This window comes from Microcaecilia unicolor, chromosome 3, assembly GCF_901765095.1.
Source record: "Microcaecilia unicolor chromosome 3, aMicUni1.1, whole genome shotgun sequence".
Lineage (NCBI taxonomy): Eukaryota > Metazoa > Chordata > Amphibia > Gymnophiona > Siphonopidae > Microcaecilia > Microcaecilia unicolor.
In genome coordinates this window covers 174,056,996-174,074,964 of record NC_044033.1, presented here as the reverse complement: position 1 = coordinate 174,074,964, position 17,969 = coordinate 174,056,996, and the positions used below count along the sequence as shown (strand labels likewise).

The 17,969-nt window shown below is 43.9% G+C and overlaps 1 protein-coding gene across 1 annotated transcript in view; it reads left to right on the top strand.

The window, feature by feature from the left end:
• Positions 1 to 1,571: 1,571 nt before the first annotated feature.
• SLC26A10 (solute carrier family 26 member 10) overlaps positions 1,572 to 17,969 on the top strand; it is a 162,666-nt gene continuing 146,268 nt past the window's right edge. Inside the window, 3 exon segments of the mRNA XM_030196594.1 lie at positions 1,572 to 1,868; positions 11,852 to 11,910; positions 11,912 to 11,963. Of these exon segments, the coding sequence (XP_030052454.1) occupies positions 1,598 to 1,868; positions 11,852 to 11,910; positions 11,912 to 11,963 (382 nt within the window). The 5' untranslated portion in view covers positions 1,572 to 1,597.

Below are 17,969 nucleotides of genomic sequence, written 5' to 3'. Positions count from 1 at the left end.
AGGATAACACATTTATGGGTTTTGTTTTTAAATCCCAAACAGCTCCTAGAATTTTTGAGACTACATGAAGCATGTAGACATTTGGAGTATCTGTCCTGAAATAATAATACTGCATAAAGCCAGCTGTAGGGCCATCCTGGTGAGCTTTAACCAAAATTTTCATTTTCCTTTTAGTTTTATTTCCTGTCTTGCCTCCTCTAAAGTCAGGACAAATTATAATTAAGGTTTATTATTTTTCTCTGTTTAAATTTCCTATTTCCTAAATCACTATCAAGCAATGTAATATTAATTCTAAAATTGTGATAATAAAAAGGTTTTTAAAAAGAAGTTATTTAAGAACTGAAGAATTAAGCTGTGGTGATGGTGTATCTGCTCACAAGTTGCACACTTATACCAATTCACATTTTCCCTTCCCTTCCCTCCAGTGCATTTCTTCTAGCAAAAAAGGTGCTGGTACTCACCCTTCAGTGATCATGAGTGGGGTGATCATTGAGGGACCCACCCCACAATAGCCAGGCCCCCTGCAACCAGTCACAGAATCTATGAGAAGGCAGAATTGGTGTGTAGAGTCTGAGCTCTTTCATTAAAACTTAGGGACCATGGGTCAATTTTAGCAGACAATGGAAAAGGTGCCGGTACTCAGTACCCCCAAGTACCCCCTCAAATAAAAAGCCCTGCTTCCCTCATTCTCTTTTCTTTTTCTCCTCCCCTCCATGTCCTGTTGTAGTAGGTGCCCTTATAGGTGCAAGATCAATTAGTTTGGGCTCTGGCAAAGCCTTGTAGCCTATAGCGACCTTAGGGGTCTCGGCAGGTGCCGTGAGAACCGCTTGTAAAAATTAAGAACAGAACTCAGCTCTGGGGGACTGGATGGAACCGGGGGCTGGTATGGTGGTGGATCAGGTGGCTCAAATGTTGGAATGGATTTAATCTGAAAATTTCATAACGGTCCTTTCACCCACCTCTCCCTATCTCTCCTCCTCTCCCTTTAGCAACTTTCACCTCTGTCTTCCTGGCAAGGGGCGGCTTTCCATCTGGCTTCAGATAGGTGCTTTCTCTTTCACCTCTGTCAGGAGAACATGAGAAAGAAGAGGGAAGCAAGAGATGGGGCCCTGCCAGGAAGAGTCTGCAGATGGAGGCTGAGCATAAGCAGGCGTAGATTTACCATGTAACTTGTCACAGTCCCCTACTAATTTGCCACCTCTGGGTAGCAAATTTGTGTGGGAATGACTATTTCTACAAGAAAAGTTAAAAAAAAAAAAATATATATATATATAGTTCCAGTTTACAGAGTTTGCAGACAATTTACAGAGTTTACTAATAAGACCCAGAGAAAAGCAGGAAAAAAAAAGTATCTCCCTCCCTTACCTTTACTTCCATAGAAATGTCATGGTTTCTCTCCTGAAGTATCAATGGCTTTAATAAAGTGCCAGACTTCTTGGAGGTTAATTCGTGACATGACCAACATTTTTTGATTGGTTAGAAATCTTCTTCAGGAAAGTGGGAGAGACGGGGTGGGAAGGAGGGGGTATAAGAGCCCTTTCTGAGGCAGCCTGGGCAGAGTGTCAGGTTACTGCTGGGCAGCTCAAGAGAGTCTGAGATGAGCCAGCTCTCGGTGTACAGAAGCATCTACACGGAAGAGCAGTTTCAAAGGATTTACGGGGCTGCGGATGACCTAGAAAGGCCTCTTGCAAACTTAAAGGAGAAACTGAAGAGGAAATGCAAGTGCAAGTTTTCGTCCAAAGACGCCTGCCAGCTCCTGAGAGCCAGGCTGCCCATTGTGGACTGGATCCCAAGATACAAACTGAAGAAATGGTTACTGGGGGACTTTATAGCAGGGCTGACAGTGGGAATCATTCATATCCCCCAAGGTAAGTGACAGTGTGCTTGTATGTGGTAGGGAACTGTGTGGCACTTCAACTTGAAGAAAAGACAGTTGAGGGGAGATATGATACTGAGTGGCATGGAATGGGTAGACATGAATCGCTTGTTTACTCTTCCCAAAAATACTAGGACTAGGGGACATGCAAAGAAGCCACTAAGTAGTAAATGTAAAACAAATCAAAGGAAATATTTTTTCACTCGCTGTGTAAATAAACTCTGGAATTCATTGCCAGAGAATGTAGTAAAAGCAGTTGGCATAGCAGGGTTTTAAAAAGGTTTGGCTAATTTCCGAAAAGAAAAGTCCATAAGCCATTAGTAAGATGGACTTGGGAAAATCCACTGCTTATTTCTAGGATAACAGCACAAAATCTGTTTTACTGTTCTGGGGTCTTGCCCGGTACTTGTGACCTGGATTGGCCACTGTTAGAAACAGGATACTGGTCTTGATGGACCTTCATTCTGTCCTAGTATGGAAATGCTTATGTTCTTATCTATGATATTAGCTCTCCCTTCCCCATTGCCAAAGGTCCTCTCTGTCTTTCCACATTCCTTCTGGAAGTCCAAATGTGGGACTGTCTCTTCCAGAGCAGATGATTGTTAAAAAAAAAAGTTCAAATCCTCTCCACCTCTGATTTCATGAAGATAACTTTCAAAAGAGAGCTATCCACATATTATTTTTATTACTTAGCTCACATCTAACTAAAGTTAGGTGTCTAGCTCCTTTGTTGTACACAGAGCTCTAAAAGACTTTTCTAGGTACTTGACTGCATTCATAGGAATAGCAGGAGCAATGTATGTAGGCATGTTTGTACCCCAATAAAGAAACTAGCCAGGTAGTTTGGGAGCCAGGCACTTTGCTGTTTGATAGCTTAATAAAAATTACCCAGTAGGTTAGTGGCAGCAATTAATATGCCTAAATACACTAATGCCAGCTGAGTAATAATACCACCTTGCTCCATCTGCTCTCCTTCTTTTGGAAACATTGGTAAAATCAAGGTGACAAAACATTTTGTTTCTAGGACCCAGAGATGGTTTCATGCATTTTCTGAGATATTATACTTTAAATTATGCTGTTATGCTATTTGAATAAAAGGCATTTAATAATCCAAAGTAATTATCTTTATCTTTACCAAGGGATATGATCGAATCTCTTTTGGCCAAAAAGTTCAATGCAGGTCCCTCTTGCTTCATAGACTTTGTTATTATAACAACCAATTAAATCACGTGGAATACTTTTCACTGTAAGCAAATCCTGCTGTAACAAACAGGTAAATAGACGGTACTGCTGAATTTTGTCACTTAAATAGAGCACTTGCTAAATTCTGAAGGTCATCTGAAAAAGGGCCTGATGTGGTCTCCAAACCTCATTTGCTACAGCGTCTCATTTGATGGTCCAAGCAAAGGGATCACAACCATTTTTAGGAGCATATAAGACAGTAAGGGCACTGTTTACTAAGACGCGCTAACATTTTTAGCACGCACCTAAAATTTGCCTGCGTTAAATGCTAAAGACACCTATATATTCCTATGGGTGTCTTTGGCATTTAGCACATGCTAATGTTTAGCGTGTGCTAAAAATGCTAGCAAGTCCTTAGAACAGCTTAGTAAACAGAGCCCTAAGGCTCAGGGGAGTAGCTACATGGGTCCACGGGGGCATGGGCCCCCATAGATATGTCTCTGGCCCCCCCCACCACCAACCCTCCCCCGCCGCCGCCGTCGGGTACCTTTGCTGGCGGGGTCCCCAAACCCCTCCAGCTGAAGTCCTCTTCTCCACCACCACTGTCGGGTACACTGGAGAAGAGGACTTCAGCTGGCGGGGGTTGGGGACCCCCGCCAGCAAAGGTACCCGATGGTGACAGCAGTGGCGGGGGAGGCTTGGTGGCGGGGGGAAGAGGGGGTCGAAGGGGTTGGCGCTGGGGGGTCAAAGGTGGTGGTGGCAGCGGAGAGGTAAAAAATGGTGGGGGGGGTCAGCGGCACCGGGGGGGGGGGGCTAAAATGTGCCCCCTTACCTCAGGCTCTGGACCCCCCTCCCACCGAAGTCTGGCTACACCCCTGCTAAGGCTCGACCAAGGACACATGAAGTGAGTTTATTTTTTGCCACATTTGCTTTTGCAGTGCAATGTTGTGGCACTCTAAGGGGTCAAAATTAAATGTGATTTAACTGGCCAGAAATAGCTCTTGACTGGTTAGTGCTGCTAAATATCGCCACAGACTGCTAAACTTAAAGCTGGCTATTTTGTGGGTGGTCCATTGGCACTTAGGGGTCCTTTTACTAAGGTGCGCTGATGTAGACGACTGTATTGGATGCGCGCAGGTCCATTTTTCAGCGCACCTACAAAAGAGGCCTTTTTTGGGGGCCAAAAATGGACGTGTGGCAAAATAAAAATTGGCACGTGTCCATTTTGGGCCTGAGACCTTACCGCCACCCATTGACCTAGCAGTCAGTTCTCATGCATTAACCGGGCGGTAATGGTCTATGTGCGTACAATGCAAATTACTGCCCAGTTAGCGCCGCGCACTGGCAAATTTCTGGTGTGCTTAGTTGACACGTGTAAAAAATGAAATTACTGCCTGGGCCATGCGGTAGCCGGGTGGTAGTTCAAAACTGAAGCATGTAGGATGCGCGTAGGTGCCTACGTGGCTTTGTAAAAGGGCCCATTAATCGCCTAAGTTTAGCGGTTAAATCAGACCACATAAAAGCCAGTCCTATCTTTATTCAGTGTTGCTTAGATGGTTAAGTGCTGAATATTGTACTTCACCCCATAAGCGATAGTCAACCACATAAGCCCGGATATTCAATGATGGTTCCCAGACTTGGACTGTTATCGAATATCTGAGAATAACACCAGTGCCAGCCACAGAACGCTGACTGCTGCCAGCTAAATATCTTGGATTGGATTGATTGATTTTATATTGGGTATTATTAGGAAAGGTATGGAAAACAGGTGTGAGGATGTTATAATGCCGTTGTATCGCTCCATGGTGCGACCACACCTTGAGTATTGTGTTCAATTCTGGTCGCCGCATCTCAAGAGAGATACAGTAGAATTGGAAAAGGTGCAGCGAAGAGCGACTAAAATGATAGTGGGGATGTGACGACTTCCCTATGAAGAAAGACTAAGGAGGCTAGGGCTTTTCAGCTTGGAGAAGAGACGGCTGAGGGGAGACATGATAGAGGTATATAAAATAATGAGTGGAGTGGAACAGGTGGATGTGAAGCGTCTGTTCACGCTTTCCAAAAATACTAGGACTAGGGGGCATGCAATGAAACTACAGTGTAGTAAATTTAAAACAAATCTGAGAAAATATTTCTTCACCCAACGCATAATTAAACTCTGGAATTCGTTGCCGGAGAACGTGGTGAAGGTGGTTAGCTTAGCAGAGTTTAAAAAGGGGTTAGACGGTTTCCTAAAGGACAAGTCCATAAACCACTACTAAATGGACTTGGGAAAAATCCACAATTCCAGGAATAACATGTATAGAATGTTTGTATGTTTGGGAAGCTTGCCAGGTGCCCTTGGCCTGGATTGGCCACTGTCATGGACAGGATGCTGGGCTCGATGGACCCTTGGTCTTTCCCAGTGTGGCATTACTTATGTACTTATATAGTACATAATTAGATGTATTTTCAAAGCACTTAGACTTACAAAGTTCCATAGTAACCTACGGAACTTTGTAAGTCTAAGACCTTTAAATGAGCCCTAATGCCTAAGTGGCCCTTTTACTAAACAGCAGTAAACCCAACGCAGGCTTACCGCACACCAATCTGGAACTATGCTCTTGTCTACTGCAGGAGCCCAGCTGTAGTCCCCACCCCTAGCACGCACCATTTCCGGCACTACAAAAATATGTCCTATTGCCCGGTTACCGCCGGGTTAGCATGGGAGCCCTTACTGCTATCTCAATGGGTAGCGGTAAGGGCTCCCAACTGAAATGGGCGAGCGATAAGTGGTTCACTTACTGCACGGCCATTTCTTCCTCCTAAAAATGGACAGCGTTTTACCCACTGAGGTAAAAAGGGGGCCTCAGCGTGCATCAAAAACATGTTCTGATGCTAACGCAGGCCCCTTTTTACCACAGCTTAGGATAAGGACCCCTTAGTGACAAAGCAGTTTACAATTATTTTTAGGACAAAATATTACAGACATACAATTCCATTATAAAAAAAATTACCAGCACATCAATTAAAATGCTGTTGTAAGTTTACGAAAAGCAAAATAAGAAGAAACTTTACTAAGTTTACTTTATAATTCTGCAGGTATTATTATTATTTATTGCATTTGTATCCCACATTCCCCCACCTATTTGCAGGCTCAATGTGGCTTACATAGATTTGATAACATTGTCATAGCTGGATATCAGATACAGTTAGTTATGTGTGGCAATTAGGAAGGGGAGAGGGAAGAAGGAAGAGAGTTGTTGAGGTAGTTATAGAGGGTATGCGTTCATAATTGAGTGGACTTAGTGAGGTTATAGGTTTTCATTGTAGGCTTTGTTGAAGAAGAATGTTTTCAGAGATTTTCGAAGCATATTTGTTTCTTTGATTGCTTTCAGTTCTGTAGGTAGTGCATTCCATATCTGCGTGCTCTTGTAGGAAAAGGTAGTGGCGTGCATCAGCTTGTATTTAAGTCCTTTGCAGCTGGGGTAGTGCAGGTTGAGAAATTTGCGGGATGATCTTGTGGCGTTTCTGGGAGGTAGGTCCACGAGGTTTAGCATATAGATTGGGGCGTCTGCATGAATGATTTTGTGTACAATTGTGCAGATCTTGAACGCAATGCGCTCCTTAAGTGGAAGCCAGTGAAGTTTCTCTCTTAGGGGTTTTGCGCTTTCATATTTGGTTTTTCCAAATATGAGTCTGGCGGCTGTATTCTGGGCAGTTTGGAGTTTTTTGATTGTCTGTTCTTTGCACCCGGCATATAGTGCGTTGCAGTAGTCCAGATGGCTTATTACCATTGATTGTACCAGGGTACGGAAGATGTATCTCGGGAAGAAAGGTTTTACTCTTAAGTTTCCACATGGTGTAGAACATCTTTTTCGTCATGTTTTTCACGTGGGTATCAAGAGTGAGGTTTCGATCAATGGTGACTCGGAGAATTTTCAATTTTTGTGAGACCGGAAGAGAACAGTATGGTGTTATTATGGCGTCAAAGTTTTTTGTGTTATGTTGTGAGGTAAGTACAAGACATTGTGTTTTCTCTGCGTTAAGTTTTAGTTGGAATGCATCTGCCCAGGTGTGCATTATTTGGAGGCTTTGGTTGATCTCGTTGGTGATTTCATTTATATCTTGTTTGAATGGGATGTAAATTGTGACATCATCTGCATAGATGTAGGGGTTGAGGTTTTGATTGGCTAGTAGTTTGGCTAGAGGTGTCATCATTAGGTTGAATAATGTTGGTGAGAGAGGGGATCCCTGGGGTACTCCACATTCCGGTATCCATGGAGGTGATCTGTCCCCGTTCGTTATTACTTGATATGATCTTGTGGTCAAGAATCCTTTGAACCATTTGAGAACAGTGCCTCCTACGTACGTCTAGTAGCGCTTTAGAAATGATAAGTAGTAGTAGTAGTAGTACTCCGAAGTATTCTAGTATATGTATTAGTATTTCATGGTTGACCATGTCAAAGGCACTGGACATGTCGAATTGCAGGAGGAGGATGTTGTTGCCTGTTGCAATTGCTTGTTTGAATGAGTTCATTGCAGATACTAGTACAGTTTCAGTGCTGTGGTTCGTCCGGAATCCTGATTGGGACTCGTGCAGAATTGAGTGTTTAGTTAGGTATCCAGTAAGTTTGTTCATCACTATGCGCTTCCATGAGTTTGGTCATGAGTGGAATAGATGCTACTGGTCGGTAGTTAGTTAGGTCCATTGAGCTTTTTTTAGCATCTTTCGGTAACGGAGTGAGTAGGATGTTTCCTTTATCCGTGGGAAAGAGTCCATTTTGAGCCTGTAATTTTATGCTTCGTAGAGGTCTGTTTTGAATTGTTTGGGGTGCGGATCTTATTAGACTGTTAGGGCAGGATGTCTAATTTGCATTGCGATTTGGCGTATTTTCCTAGCCAGTGTGAAATTCTTTTGTGAGAGCGTGTCAAAGTATTAACTTAGGGGTCTTTTTTTTAAGCTGTGGTAAAAATGGCCTTATTGCTTCCTCACATTTGTCTTTTTGTACACTAAAGCTATTTCTACCATGGCTGTAAAAATGGCTTTTTCTTCTTTTTGCATCAAGGGCCATGCACTAATGTTGGTGAGGGAGTAGCAAGACCAACAGGATTCTTCCAAGAACCAAGGAGACAGTAAAATGATGTAAAAAAAAGGTAGACTACGTTCTCATGTCCACCCCTAAAGGCTTTCAAGAGCAGGCTACTTCATACCAACCTCCACTCCCATTCTGTTCTGACCTTAGATACCGACCTCCCATCTTTCCTCTTCTTCTCTCTCCTTACTTCTACCCCTTTTCTCCCAATCATACTAGCCTATCTTATCTAACCTCTCTTTTCCTAGTCATATAGTTATCAAGCTCAACATCATACACTACCAAGCCCAAATTTACATTGTTTCACTGACTGTTTTTGAAAATTTCTAGTTCTATAACTTTGTATTGCAAATTACTATGGAAGTCGCATTGAGCCTGCATTGTGTGGGAAAGCGCGGGGTACAAATGTAATAATAATAATAATTATTATTATTATACAAAACTTATTCTACATTGGATAATTTCACAAACTAGACCACATTGAGAAGACTTACACTTGGTTACTCATTTGACATTGAACCATAACAACAAACAGACTCCTGAGGCAGGCACTATTGTCGAAACACGGTGCCGTGTCAAATCTACTTCAATAAACAATCTTTTTTTTACATCATTTTCCTGTCTTCCTTGGTTCTTGGAAGAGTCCTGTTGGTCTTGCTGCTCCCTCATTCCCATTTTGTTCTCCTCGTAGCAGACCTTGTTTCTCCATCTTGGTGGTCGATTCTTGACATGCACTAATGTTGCCATTATTGCAAGGCCATGGGTGTCAGTAAAGGCTCCTGTGCACAGTAATTACCACATCCTCTGGCAGTGAGTTCCAGAGCTTAACTATTTGAGTGAAAAAATATTTCCTCCTATTTGTTTTAAAAGTTTTCCCATGTAATTTCATTGAGTGTCCCCTGGTCTTTGTACTTTTTGAAAGAGTGAAAAATCGATTCACTTCTACCCGTTCTACACCACTCAGGATTTTAAAGACCTCAATAATATCCCCTCTCAGCTATCTCTCTTCCAAGCTGAAGAGCTTTCAACCTTTTCTAATTCCGCTATCTTTTTTGAGATATGACAACCAGAACTGAACGCAGTACTCAAGGTGAGGTCGCACCATGGAGCAGTACAGGGCTATTATAACCTTGGTCTTATTTTGCATCCCTTTCCTAATAATTCCTAGCATCCTGTTTGCTTTTTTGGCCGCTGTCACACACTGGGCAGAAGATTTCAGCGTATTGCCTACAATGACACTTAGATCTTTTTCTTGAGTTCTGACTCCTAAGGTTGACCCTAGCATCAGGTAACTAGGATCAGGAATTATTCTTCGCAATATGCATCACTTTGTATTTGTCCACATTAAATTTCATCTGCCATTTGGATGCCCAGTCCTCCAGTTTCCTAAGGTTGTCCTGCAATTTTTCACAGTCCGCATGTGTTTTGACAACTTTGAATAGCTTTGTGTCATTTTCCCTTTGTCTGGCTGTATTTTATGAAGGGCTCCTGCATCAACTTGCCGCACATAATCACACCTTCTTTTTCAATGCTTTGCATCTTGCTTGACAGTGCTTATGTTGCTTCTTATTTTCTTTATTCGGGTCCTTTTTCCATTCTTTAAAGGATGTTGTTTTGGCTCTAATAACCTCTTTCACTTCACCTTTGAACCATGCTGGCTGTCGTTTGCTCTTCTTTCCACCTTTGTTAATACATGGAATACATCTGGTCTGGGCTTCCACAATGGTATTTTAAACACATCCATGCCCGATTTAATTTGCAGCTGACCCTTCAGCATCTGTTTAACCATTTTCCTCATTTTGTCATAGTCACCTTTTCAAAATTAAATGCTACTACAGTAATTACTTTAGTAACTTCAGTCCAGATATCAGCTCAATTTGATCATATTATGATCACTGTTTCCAAGCCGATCCAACACTTGTACAATGCCCTGGATTCCAATAAGGACTAGATCTAAAATAGCTCCCCCACTTGTCGGTTCTTGGACTAGTTGCTCCAAGAAGCAGTCATTTATTATTATTTTTTTTTTTGTTACATTTGTACCCCGCGCTTTACCACTCATAGCAGGTTCAATGCGGCTTACATATTATATACAGGTATTTGACTCAATTCCTTCTTTAACACATAGTGTAACCCCCCCCCCCCCCAATTTGATCCTCTCTATCATTGCGATATAATTTGTACCCTGATAACACAGTGTCCCATTGATTGTCCTCCTTCCATCAGGTCTCTGAGATGCTTATTATATCTCTCTCTTCATTTAATGCTATATACCCCAACTCTCCCATTTTTAGATGTCTGACGTTTGTATACAGGCACTTCAAATTGTGTTTTTTCCTAGCATCTACAAGCTGCTTTGACGTTGACGGGGATAATTTGCATCCTTTCCTCTGTTCTCCCATTAAACACTCCTGGCTTTCTTTCACCGCTATTGAAACCTCTCAGTCGGGGTTCCCTAAAGATCCTGTTTCAGTAGTATCTTTTGAGGATACTCTACAGTGAACCATGCGCTCCTGGGGTGACTGTCAGCTTCCCCCCCCCCCCCACCACCCCCATTTTAGTTTAAAAAGTGCTCTCCTCTCCTTTTAAATGTTAGTGCCAACAGTCTAGTCCATCTACGGTTAAGTTGGAGTCCATCCTTTTGGAACAGGCTCCCCTTCCCCATAATGTTGTCCAGTTTCTAACAATCTAAATCCCATCATCTCAACACACACATTTGAGACCTACAGAGCTCTGCCTGCCTCTTGGTGTCGGTGTATGGAACGGGAAGCAATTCTGAAACTGCTACCCCAGAGGATCTGGATTTTCAGTTCCAGAACCCTCTCCTGCCACAATTTTCTCATGTCATTGGTACCCACATGTACCAAGACAGCAGGCTCCTCCCCAGCACTATCTAAAATCTTATCAGGTGAATTGTGAGGTCTGCCACCTTTACACCAGGCAGCAACGTGGACCAGGCGATCCACCGTGCCCACCAACCACCCAACTATCTACATGCCTAATGATTGAATCACCACCACTCAACAGTTATTGTGGCCAGAGGAGTGGCCCTAGTGGTTAGAGCACCAGGTCTTGCAATCCAGAGGTGGCCAGTTCAAATCCCACTGCTGCTTCTTGTGATCTTGGGCAAGTCACTTAACCCTCCACTGCCTCAGGTACAAACTTAGATTGTGAGCCCTCCTGGGACAGAGAAATTCCCAGAATACCTGAATGTAACTCACCTTGAGCTACTACTGAAAAAGGTGTGAGCAAAATCTAAATGAAGAATTTGCTTTGTTTTTCTATTTCTAATCTGTAGTCCACTTACCTCATATTTGATGGAGGTCAATTCCTACTGCAGCTCTTTGTGACCCTGGCAAATCACTTAACCCTCCATTGCCCCAAGTACAAAACTTAGTGACCCACTAGGACAGAGAAATAATGAACCACTTTACCCTTACCCTTCTGTGCAGACAGGGATCTGACAGCAGTCGAGCTCCTTTTGTATTCCCATAAGAGCTGTAATGGTCCAAGGCCCAATGGAATATTTGCATGTTGCCTTTTCATATTGGATTATTGCCCAACCTGCTTAGCCAGCAAGTGAGTGCACAGAAAACAATGCGAGTACATTACGTCTCAAGCAAGCTGCACCTCTTCAAAAAAAAAAAAAAAAAGATCTACAGTGAGATAAGGTGAGGAGAAGACATTTCCTTAATCTTTTCTTTTGATTTTTCCACAGGAATGGCCTTTGCTCTTCTGACTTCAGTAGCTCCAGTCTATGGCCTCTACACTTCCTTCATTCCCAGTTGTTCTTTATATGCTGTTTGGAACTGGCCGCCATGTGTCTACTGGTGAGTGGAACACCTACCAGTTCATTTTCTCTTCAAGTAAAATGTTTCTTTCAAATTGTAGTGAAATATCTGACAGCTGCAGACAGTGGCAGAAGGTCAGATTGGGGGCCCCGGGCAACGGTTATTGAAAGGGTCCCCAGAGAGGGGGGAGTCCTCAGAAGACTGGAAACAGTTGCAGGTAGGACCCTTCTTCCTTGGGGACTGCTTGGGCAGAATTTACACTATTGTTGCGGAAATTTCTGGGGTAGATTTTCAGCCACTGGACACTCAGCATTTGTTTTATGCCCGATATTCTGCCAGGTCCTGTCCGGGCTTTGGCATTGAATACCCAGTTTAGCAGAGTCTGCTAATGCATTGCCAGTTAAGTCTGATATTCAGCACTTAATTGGCTTGGTTTACTACATAAAGATATGACAGCCTTTGCCCCCGTTTTCTATTATAGCATGATTTAGTTTCGCGCATCAAACCAGTTGATGTCTGGATTTCGCATTGCAACTTAATTAGTTAACAGTCAATCAGCACCCAATAATAGGCAATTAACAAGCAATTATTGACATTAATTGGATTAACTAGAATTTACACAGCACAGGTGGCTAAGCATATTCCTACAACATGATGTGTGTACATTCTAAGGCGCATAGATGAAAAGGGCTTGTTTAGGGGCGTAGAATGGGCGGGTTGTGGGCGTTTCTAAAATCTATCCATGTTTGCTATAGGATACAACCCGGTCCGTTCCTAATTTAGGCATCACATTTACACCAAGTTTTACTTAATGTACCTGCCAACGACTAAATTTAGTTGCGCGGACAGGCACGTGGCATATTCTATAAACCACACGGAATTTTGGCTTATTCTATAAAGTACTTTGGTGCCGATTTTTAGGTGTGATATATAGAATATAATCATTTATGCAGTCTCATTTGTGTGGTTAACCTAGCCAGTTACATTCTGAATATTGGCACTTAACCAGCACTGGAACGCACCCAAAATAGACGATAAAGGTGAAAGTGCCGCTGAAAATTAGCAGCCCTGAACAGGCAATTTAACTGACTAGGAGCTGTTTCTGGCTAGTTAAATTGCATGAAATATAATTGACCCCACTCTGATTAAAGTGTAGCCCAGCCCGGCTTCTCTTACCACCAGGATTTGTCTTTGGATGAAAGGAGCGGTAACTCTCAGGAGCCCTTTTACAAAGCAGCAGTAGGGTTACCGCACGTATAGCTTGCGGCAAATTGACACTAACACCTGATCAGTGCCCCCACCCAGCAATAATTTAGAAGTTGGTGCGCACCGTTTCCTGCAGTAGAAAATATTTTTCTATTTTCTACCGCAGGGGGGGTGGGGGTGGGGTGGCATTTCTGGTGGTAATTGGTACTGTGGCCACATTGACACATGCTGCATGAGTACATAACACCATAAGATTAGCCATGCTGGGTCAGACCAATGGTCCATCTAGCCAGTATCCTGTTTTCCAAACAGTGGCCAAGCCAGGTCACAAGTACCTGACACAAACCTAAATCGTGGCAACACTCCATACTACGAATCCCAGAGCAAGCAGTTGCTTCCCATGTCTGTCTCAATAACGGACTATGGACTTTTCCTCCAGGAATTTGTCCAAACCTTTTTTAAAGCCAGATACGCTAACCACTGTTACCACATCCTACGGCAAAGAGTTCCAGAGCGTAACTATTCGTTGAGTAAAAAAAATATGTTCTCCTATTTGTTTTTAAAAGTATTTCCATGTAACTTCCTCGAGTGTCCCCTAGTCTTGTAGTGTAGTGCATGAGCCCTTACCACTAGGTCAGTGGGTGGCGGTAAGGGCTCAGGCAGTAAGTAGCTGTGCACTACTTTAATTCTAGCGCACGGCCATTTAATTGCCCCATTTTAAAAAGCCCTTTTTCCCAGCTGTGGTAAAAATGGCTAACGCGCAACAAACCATGCGCCTACAGTACCGCAGGCCACCTTCTTCCCCAGCTTAATAAGAATCTAGTCCTAAGTGCCTAAATTTGCATGCACAATTTATAGAATAGTGTCAGTTGTGCACATAACTTAATAGTATAATTAGTTGTAATTGGTGTTAATTACCAATTGGCTATAATTGGTGTTGATTGGTGCTACTTGGCCATGATTAGCAGTCATGTGTGTAACTGCTATTAGATTTTGCATGCAGAATTTAATAAAATACATCATGTGCATCTGCAAGGGGGGGGGGGGGTGGACCTGGGAGGGCATGAGTGGGTCAGCAGAGTACCTAGCAGTAGGGAGGGGGGTCAAATTAACTTTAGGCTGACTATTTGTATCAACTGAAACATGGTGCAAATGTATGAACCTAAATTCGGCACATATCTTCCCCCTTCTGCTATAACAATGCACGTAAATGCTAGAAATGCCCCTAGTCCACCCATGACCTTCCCATTTCTGTGCACTGTTGTGGCCTTGCGCATAAATGTAGGTGCAGATGTTCCAATTACAATCTAATTAGTGCCAATAATTGCTTGTTAAATATGCCAATTATTGGCACTAATGAGCTTTCTATTCAATTAAATTGCGCGTGTGCAATTTTTGATGGCTTATATAGAATTAGAGGGTATGTGTGTAAACGTTTAGAATACTAGAATTTATACACAGTATCCCATACAAGTGGCTAGCATGGCGCCTATGGCCTTTTTTGCAAATACCTGCTTAACTTAGGGTCCTTTTACTAAGGCTGCGGTAAGAAGATGCTTCGGTAGTGTGGGCGCATGATTTTGACACACACTAGGCCAGTTTTTTTACTGTGCCTGGGAAAAAGGCTTTTTTGGAAAAGTAGCGTGTGGCTATTTACTGCCTGAGCCCATACTGCCAACCATTGACCTAGCGATAGAGCTCACTACTACTACTACTGATCATTTCTATAGTGCTACTAGACATACATAGTGCTGTACACATTATAGTATAGGTAGCTTTCTCTGTCCCTAGTGGGCTCACAATCTAAGTCTTTTTTTGTACCTGGTGCAATGGAGGTTAAGTAATTTGCCCAGAGTCACAGGGGAGCTGCAGTGAGAATTGAACCAAGTTGCCAAGATCAAGCCCCTCGGCAGTAACCACTAGGCTACTCTTCCACTCCACACTCATGCACTACACATCGCAGTACTCATGCAGCATGCGCCAGTGTGGCCGCGCTGCTGATTTCCTCCCCCCCCCCCCCCCGGAAACCCTCCCCGCAGAAGAAAATATAAAAATACTTTCCACCGCAAGAAACAGTGCGTGCCAACTTGACATTACTGCCAGGTGGAGCATTTTAACTAGGCGGTAGTGTCGATTTGGTGCATGCTACATGAACGGTATCCCTACCGCCGCTTTGTAAAAGGACCCCTTAGTGCGTATTTGCAAGGAGAGTTCATACACAGGAACAGAGCATGAGTGGAACATAGGTGAGGCCCCCACTCAGTGGCGTAGCTACGTGGGGCCTGAGGGAGCCGGGGCCCCCGCAGATTCACCCCAGGACCCCCCTCCCGGCGAACCCGCCCCTGCCGCCGCCTACCTTTATTTTTTGCTGGCGGGGGATCCCACTCCCCGCCAGCCGGCGTCTTCTCAATCCTTCCGGCTCTTCAATTTGGTTGCTGACGTCCTGCACGTAAAGGACGTCAGACTCAGAGAACAGTTTCTGTTCTCTGAGTCTGACGTCCTGCACGTTACAACGTGCAGGACGTCAGCAAACAAATTGAAGAACAGGAAGCGACTAAGAAGAAGACGTCGGCTGGCGGGGAGTGGGATCCCCCGCCAGCAAAAGTAAAGGTAGGCAGCAGCGGCAGCGGCGGCGGGAGGGGGGGGGCGGCAATGTCGGCGGTGGGGGGGGACGGCGCCGGGGGGAGGGCTAAAATGTGCCCCCTCCCCCCGGGCTCTGGACCCCTCTCCCCACGGAAGGCTGGCTACGCCCCTGCCCCCACTTATGAGCATAACTTACAGAATACTGCAAGTTTCAAGTTTATTAAGAGCTTGATATGCTGCTCAAAAGTGAGAGTGTCTAAATCTTAGGTACATTAATACCCAGTTATGCTAGTATTGTATAAAGGAAAGTAGTTGCCTACTTTGCTTTATAGAATAGTCTCTGACTACACACCCTCTGGGCGCCTAATTGAAGGCACCTCACTAAGTTATACCGATTCAAATTTCCCAATTACTACTACTACTACTTAACACTTCTATAGCGCTACAAGGCATACGCAGCGCTGTACACCATACATGAAAAACAAGACAGTCCCTGCTCAAAGAGCTTACAATCTAAATAGGACAGACAAACAGACAGAACAATTCAGAGGTAAGGGAAATTTAAAGCTTTGGAAACCAGAGCCAGCATTTTTTTTTTGGGGGGGGGGGACGTGCAAACAGAGCAATTGCCTTGGGCTTTCATGGTACAGGAGGCTCCGAACCTACCTAAAACTGAACAAGATACAGCCTACTGTGGTCAGCTTAGAGGCTCACTACTACATTTCTGCCCTGGGCCTCAGCATATTTAACACCAGCCCTGCTGAAAGGTCACTATGCAATATGTTTATAGAGCAACCAGAGGTCTCTGCCATCTAAGGGGCCCTTTTACTAAGCAGCGGTAGAGCTAATGCGTGGGTAGCGCATGCCAAATCGAAACTACCTCAGGGGTAGCGCGGGTGCCCTGTGGTAGTTTTGAAGGCATGTGCTATTTCCCATGGGAGAAAATAATTTTCTATTTTCTACCATGGGGGCGTTCCCAGCGGGAATCGGCAGTGAGGCCACATTGGCGCTCGCTGCCTGATTACCACACGAATAGCGTGTGTGCCTTTACTGCTAGGTCAGTGGGTGGTGGCAGTAAGGGCTAAGGCAGTAAATAGCCATTTACTACTTTTAATTTTAGTTCACGGCCATTTACTGCCCCATTAAAAAATGCCTTTTTTCCCAGCTGTGGTAAAATAATGGCAAAGCATGCCAAAAACATGCGCCCACACTACTGCAGGCCATTTTTTACCGTGGCTTAGTAAAAGGACCCCTAAGCTAAGTAGAATTTCAGGTCTCTGCGAAAGGCAAGCATGTAATATGAGCTCTATGCCCCCCCCCCCCCCCGCCCAACTTCCTATTATAATGCTAAAACTATAACAGGCAAAGTCCTTTGCCTTTCGTGATATGTAAAAGTATGGGTGGTTCAGGTAATGCCATTATTTACACAGAGTTATTGCTAGAGAATGACATGGGGATAACATTTGTCCCCGCCCCGTCCCCGTGGGTTCTGTCTCTGTCCCCACCCCATCCCTGCAGGCCCCGTCTCCATCCCTGTCTTGTCCCCGCAGGCCCCTTCTCTGTCCCTGCCCCATCCCCATGGGCTCTGTTCTCATCTACAGAAGCCTCGAACACTTATGATTTTATATTTAAATCTTTTTATTAAAGTATAAAAATGAACAATATGCTGTGCAACTGTTGTGTATAAATTACAAATAGAAAACAATAATAACAATGAGCAATTATAATAACCCTCCTTCTCACCACCACCCTCTACCCTTCCAACCCCAACAATAGCTGACTTCTTCTACCCCAAAGAATCCTAATCCACCCTGTTAAATGTCCAGGGGTACAAATACAACCCGTTCTGTATGCCACAGAAGGAAGAAATATGCCCTATGAAGCACTGTTATGATTTTTTGATCTGTGGATGAATAAGAAGTCATCAACAATCTCAGGATTTAGTCTAGCTCTCCTCTCTTCCAAAGTCCCTCCTGCAATAGAAGATGTCTTCTTAGAAGGTGTGCTGGTAGCAGGATGTACAGGATCCCCCATGCAAATTTTGCTAGCTGTAGCCAGGATGTTTGCTTGTTTTAAAACAAAAAAAAAATTGTTGTCTGCATCAATCAAATGTAAATAACAGTCCAGCTGATTAACAGGCTTCAAAGTAGAAAGTGACACGGGGGCAAAGTTTGTCCCCGTCCTCACAGACTCTGTCCCCATACCCGCCCCGTCCCCGTAGTTACCGCGGTTCCCCGTCCCCGTGTCATTCTCTAG